This window comes from Mya arenaria, chromosome 9 (assembly GCF_026914265.1).
Source record: "Mya arenaria isolate MELC-2E11 chromosome 9, ASM2691426v1".
Taxonomy (NCBI): domain Eukaryota; kingdom Metazoa; phylum Mollusca; class Bivalvia; order Myida; family Myidae; genus Mya; species Mya arenaria.
In genome coordinates, this window is record NC_069130.1 from 26,188,668 (window position 1) to 26,195,126 (window position 6,459).

The window sequence follows — 6,459 nt, forward strand, 5'->3', positions numbered from 1 at the left end:
TTCTTTAAACAATACCTTGGTCATATAGCCAAGTTTTCCTTGTTTAATTTCTTTTTTGAGAAGCAAATATCAATGGAAACCCCGTTCAGAAATAAAATAAAAATAAATATATTGAACACAGATATCGAGTGGCTGACGGTTCAATATAAATCTAGTTTTTCATTGGAAATATCATACTGTTTAAGGCCGATTGATGGGGATGATTGATTTTTTTCACTCAAAGTAGTAGGTGTGTTTCAATACATTATCGAAAAAGACTTCGTTGGAGGCAAAAACTTTATATAACAATTACGATAAATGATGATTTAGTCACTTCCAACGCCTTTTTTCTATTGGGTAATATAAATTAGCGTGACTGGAATTCCCTTAATGTCATAAGTGTACATGTGAGTTTTAGAATAATTAGTCATACAAATGAAACAGCAGAAACATGCCTAGTAGGCAAATACTTAATGTGATCATGTTGAAATGGCACCCAATGTCAATGTACATGTCAAATGTGTTTCAGTAGCAATATCAATCCACTGGAATCTCTGTAAGACCAACATGTTATGACAATATATCGAAAATATCAATGGTAAGCATTTGCTATGACTTATGTCGACTTCCATTGCAATTGTGTTCATGATTGTCTACGTTCCGACAAGCACTGTGTCCAGAGTTTATTGGCACAGAATTTTGCAACTCTCCTTCTGTCATGTAATATATGAGAATATCAAACAGCGCCGTCCACGATTCACTGACTTCATCCGACCACGTGGCATCAATGTGAGGCTTGATTGCCACGAGAAAATGCGGAAGTATGGTCTACAAAACAAAAGGAAACGGAGTTAATTTAAATACTTTCCATGTGCATTTTCACCGATAATAAACAAAACCGATTTTGTAATGTACAGAAATACATTTTTTTACTTTGAGTCTTTCCGGCTGACACAAAATAAAAATATGCGTTTCGGATAATGAATTTCTAGTCCTGTAAAAAAGAAGAAAAAAATAGGTTAAGTATGCAAACATTCTATTTTAAGCATTAAAGTTGACACTTTTTGAGATAAGGGCAAGCAAGGATAATAAAGGGTAATGCTTTGAAAATGCCATTGACTTTACTTCCATTAATTCGAAAACACCACTTATCTAAACGCTCTGTATGCACTACTTGTCTTCGAATTCGTTCTTACCGGAATTATATTACTAGGCACATTGTATTTCCGATGTTTCTGGCCAACATCCTTTAGAGTCCTTGCTAGTGTGCGTCTGTCGTCAATTTGAGTAACAACAGCGTCCACTGTTGCCATGACACGTAACGCGTGCTCGTGTATTAACCCTGAATGCTGTAAGGACGGTAACTCCTGTCCGTCAAAAGCTCCAAATATTTGTATAAGCTCTGGACGACTCTCAAACATCCTGAAAGTACAAAACAATCACGGAGTTAATTCAGAGTACTAGTTTTTGAATAATTTGAATAATCTTTTTTAGCAAATTCCCTTTTCCCTAAAGTTCCTCGGTAGGATGTTAATAATAATCGGTCCGAACATAGAATTTTTTGTTATCGATTGACTCAATGCATTTGGAAGCTGTTGCCAAAGGAGTGGGGGAAAAGCGGCAATTTTCCGCTGTCTTTCCAATTTGTTATTTACAATAACGGTTGTGTCAAGTTGAGTATCAGCTGCTACAATAGAACAATAAAAATGGCAAATAACAAACGTACTTATCTTGAAACAATGAGTAATTGCCCTATATTGTGCCCGAGAATATCATATCCTATTTTTATAGCATGTACATATGCCAAATACTTTGGCATCGGTATGTAATAAAAGCATTGCTTTTACATTACAAAGGATCGCCTAGATTCTTGGCACGAGCTTCATTTTGACAAAACAAATCTCAAAATCTGCAATTACCATAAAGTTATCCGATACGTGCAGACAAGTCATCAACCTACACATTTTACTGAGAGAAACTAAGTTAAATATTATCCAAAAGACACTTATCAGTATCATTTTCTATAATTATTACAAACCATAACAATTAAATACGGCCTGAATCCCGGTTTCGTTTTGTTTTAAAATTGATTTTTTTTTAAACTTGTATCTTAATATTCATATTGGAAAGAAATGCTATTCGATATTAAAGCCATATTGTACTGAAAACTTTTATTATTATTTTGAGGTATCACCATAACATCAGAGACCAAGAACATTTTTCTGGTTCTAACTAAGAAATACACAACGACGATGGGATAACATGTTTACAAAAAAGCAACTCCTACAATCGTTTAACAAACTAAAACAACGTGTAACATTTTCGTAAATCGTGACCTCAGGACCTCAATTTTTTTAATTGAACAACGGTTTTAAACGAGACCATTTTCAAAGCTTCTAACTCTCCCCCTGGCAGTATTTTGTCTTAGTTATGGCTGTTACGTGAATATATGACCACGGAAGATCTATATGTGTTAAAAGTGCAACAAAGCAGCCTAAACGGGTCGACTTGTTTGCAATATGATTTAGTTTTACGGAAATGCGCCACACATTATTTAAACAACACAAATGAGGGTTCACAGCAGACAGCAATGCACAGTTCTGCAATAGTCCTAATTATTTAATCACATGATCCGCTTTCTAGATTTTTGAACGAGGAACAATTAATACGACAGATAAGTGTTTTATTATCAAAAGCGCTTAGTTATTTAACAATTATCGGAAAGTAACAGCTGCCCTTCAGCGTAGTTTTATTTGTTCGAAATAAATAAGTTTCGAATTAATGTCTACAGTAAAGACGGTGTCATTAAAACGAGTGTTTTGTTTGTTTTTCCTATAGATGTTGTTCATTTGTACTACTTACTTTATTTTATTCGTTTTAAGGCATACGAGATTACTTAAGAGCCTAATGGGTGCCTGTTTAACAACGATGAATGACATCTGAAACCTAACATTACCTCGTTGAGAGAAGAAAAGGGTAAGGTTCTTGTTAAATGGATACCGGCTAGTCAATGTGAATGTCACCTTGGTTTGATTCTTTGTTAATCTTAAGGGAGGCTCCGATCCTTCAATTTGATCATCATCCAATCCCATGGTAATCAAAACCGGATGATTATATTTATGCAGCTCGTGTGTTTGTTAAGAGTTTATCTGTCCACGCCAAATGACTGCATACAAGCTTACCCGAAGCAACCGTGACGAAATCACGACTTAAAGTTTGTCTTTTGATGCCAATAATAATATGAGCTGTACTCTTTGTGACTACAATTCCCATGAAATCCTGATATTTGAAGATTTAAAAAAAGTGCGATTAAAGATTCGGATGCGGTAGCCTCGCTCTACAAATTGCTCGATATCAAGCGCCGAAACACGTGATACACTGAGTTTAACTAGTACTTTGAATATCACAATATCATTGTTAACGGAGGGTTTGAATGTGAAATCCGGATAAAATCAAATTTGAAGGCATTGATCTTTGTGGCCTAACTCAAAGCAAAGGTTATTTCCCATTGCTGTACAATTATTACTGTTGCCGTGCAAATTACGTGAAGCTTATGATGCCAGTTAAAATACTATTTTTCTTTTATTTGTAATTCATCTATTTATTTTAAGTAAGGTAACAACGTTGCTTAATATTACCTCAAAAACATACGTGAAACAAGTATTTACAAAGACCTATCAAGGGAGATAATTACATCGGGGATTGCCTTTTGCTTTTCATCAAGGACAACGTTAACTTGTGCCTGCTTAGCTTCACCGTGTAATAAAACTATATTAAAAGAGAATGGGAGAGGGACATGAAGGACATAATCATAGCATGGCGTATTGGCAACCATGATAGAAAATTGTCCTTATCTGATTATTAAGAAAGTTGCAAATCTTCTACGAATTTTCAAATTGTAATAACGTATCGAATATGTGGTCAAACATTAAAACTTCCATGTCCCAGCATAATGACTTGTTCTAATTCTAATAAAAGACGGCAGCATAGAAGCATATCATCTATGAATTTTCAATATTGTAAAAACGGAACAAATATTTGGCGAATTTTTTTTTTTTTAGAAATACACGTTAAAAACTTTAATGTTCAAGGATAATAACTGCAAAATATATTTAAAATTGAAAGTTTATCTTTATCTAATGTAGCGATATATGTCTCTTGTAATGTGGCATTTATCAGTGTGCCTTTCAACTAAGTCAATGTTAAATGTTTGGTTGCAAGCTAATATATTTCCTTTGTAGTATAAAAAATAATTGTGTTGTTAAATCTATATGGATAATTTGGAGCGTACTTCTGCAGATTAAAAGAAAACTTTTGAGATTTTGGAGGAAGAAAGACAACAAATAGAGACCGATAAGTACATAAATGGACAGTCTTACACGTAAAGCAACCGTGATAGGGAATTGCTCTTATCTTGTGAAGACGTTTTCATATCAAATCTGTGTTCTAAACCTTTTGTTAGCAGTAAACTGTTCATACATTTCAGTCATTCGATGTTATTTTGTATACAATACAGTAGAAAACATTATGTAAATGCACACATACAAACAATCAAAGCATAAACAGTTTGGATATTGAAATAATACGCTACCCTGACAAAGACCCGCGCAGAACATGGATAGTGCTTTTAATTTTAAAACAGAGAAAAAAACACCAAACAAAAATACTACCACTAAGTTATTTGATACTGAACCACAAATGTCTTTACGCCCACGTTTGTGATATTTAGCTTGAGAATCTGCCAGCTATCTTTGACAATATGTTTTCGAGATGTTATGATCTGGGGTACGCACGTCTCAATGAATTGGTCTCCAGGTTTGATATATAACATTTTGTTACATGCAAGACCCATTGTATCCGGGGTTTTCCGCTTTCATCTTGATTAAACGTCTTCCCTTAAGCCAAAATATAATCGAACCTTATTCATCTTAATAGGACCACATTCCTTTCGGTGTTAATAGGTGATTAAAGCGCCTACAGTCATTTATCATAATTTGTGAAATATAATGATAAAACTAGCTCATCATATCAACATAACCATTGAAAGAAATATCAATGTATTACTATTCCATCCAATATTAAAATTATTTAACTCCTTGTCTTCAAATCGTCCATCAAAATTTATTCGAGAAATAACACGTTCATTTAAATCCCGTACTGTGCAGAAATGCAATGCAAGCTGTTATCCACAGATATCTAATTTATATTGAATTATTTAGTTCTTTATTGTCAATACTCGCGTAGCAACGCTTATTTATGTCTTCTGAGTAACGAATCCCAAGGGTTTCTTATAGTATATATTATTGTTTTTTATTGCTCGCAAAAACTATACCGCAAAACAAATGCAGTTAATACGAAAATGAATGGGATAGCGTAATTTTCTGGTTATTAAACGTCATTTAATCTGTCGACTTTCATGATATATATTTTATATTTATTATAACCGTTTCTTGATTTTCATAAGGAGTGTATCTCGCATATAGTAGTAAAAATAAAATCATTGTTTACTAGTCCGTTCTTATTAGTTTGTATTGTATGTCAGTATTTCATCATACCCTATCATCAAATTTACATAAATATGAAACTAGGCGCTACCTCTTCGGCTTAAAGAGTGACTGCCAAAAAAGTTGTAGTTATAGATGAATAAATACTACAAGTAAGACATACAAGAAATGAAAGGGATTAAATTGCACTTGAAGGTATTTCACCCTATTTTAAAATGCAAGCAGCTATACACAATAAATACTCAATAAGTCAATACCTACCCAACAAACGTCTTCACGCCAACATTTGCAATGTTAAGTTTTAGAATCTGCCAAGTGTCTTTGACAATAACTTTTTGAGAGGGCGTGATCCGGGGTGGACACTTCCCAATGAGTTGTTCTCCAGATTTAATATGTAACATTTTGTCAACTGCACAACCCATTGGATCCGTCTTATATAAGTCTGTCGTTGACTAAACGGCTTTCTTTATCATTTGAAAGACATATTTGTGTATTACTAGTCCATCGAATACAGCAACATTTTACCACCTTTCTTTCAAATCTTCCTTTAAAATCAGTTCAAGAAATAACAAGCACATATCAATCCATACAATGCAAAAGTGCAATACAAGCTGAAAAAAGAGATTTTATAACTATTCATTACAACGTTCTTTATTATCAATGATCGCGAAGCAACACTTATCCATGTCTTCTGAGAGACAACTCCGTGGATGTTATCATAGATTATTGCCTTTATTTATATGCTCGAAAAAACCAATACCGTTAACCAGAGCAGTTAATGCGAGAATGAAGGGACTCTCTAAGCGTAGTATTATCTGGTTATTACTCTATACAATTTCCAATATAGCGTTCAAAAAGAACAATAGGTGGCGTAAAAGACATGTTTAATATATCGTGATGTGAAACAAACATTGAATTGCAGGGCTTTAGATAAGAGAATGTTGATAAAAGTATTGATGTTACACATAAAATTATT

General features: G+C 33.7%; 1 protein-coding gene across 1 annotated transcript; it reads right to left on the reverse strand.

The window, feature by feature from the left end:
* Positions 1–588: 588 nt before the first annotated feature.
* Positions 589–5,884, reverse strand: LOC128245890 (neuroglobin-like). Its single transcript, XM_052964109.1, has 3 exons — positions 5,745–5,884; positions 1,176–1,401; positions 589–807 (listed from the first exon to the last, which is right to left on the reverse strand). The coding sequence occupies exons 1-3, from the start codon at positions 5,882–5,884 to the stop codon at positions 589–591; spliced, it is 585 nt and encodes a 194-aa protein (XP_052820069.1).
* Between the last annotated feature and the right edge of the window lie 575 nt (positions 5,885–6,459).

Excerpts from the sequence above, each read along its gene's own strand:
- LOC128245890 (XM_052964109.1), bottom strand. The coding sequence starts at position 5,884 with ATGTTACATATTAAATCTGGAGAACAACTCATTGGGAAGTGTCCACCC. Across the intron at positions 1,402-5,744 it reads GGCGTGAAGACGTTTGTTGG|GATGTTTGAGAGTCGTCCAG; the intron begins GTAGGTATTGAC and ends TTGTACTTTCAG. Across the intron at positions 808-1,175 it reads TGCCTAGTAATATAATTCCG|ACCATACTTCCGCATTTTCT; the intron begins GTAAGAACGAAT and ends TTTGTTTTGTAG.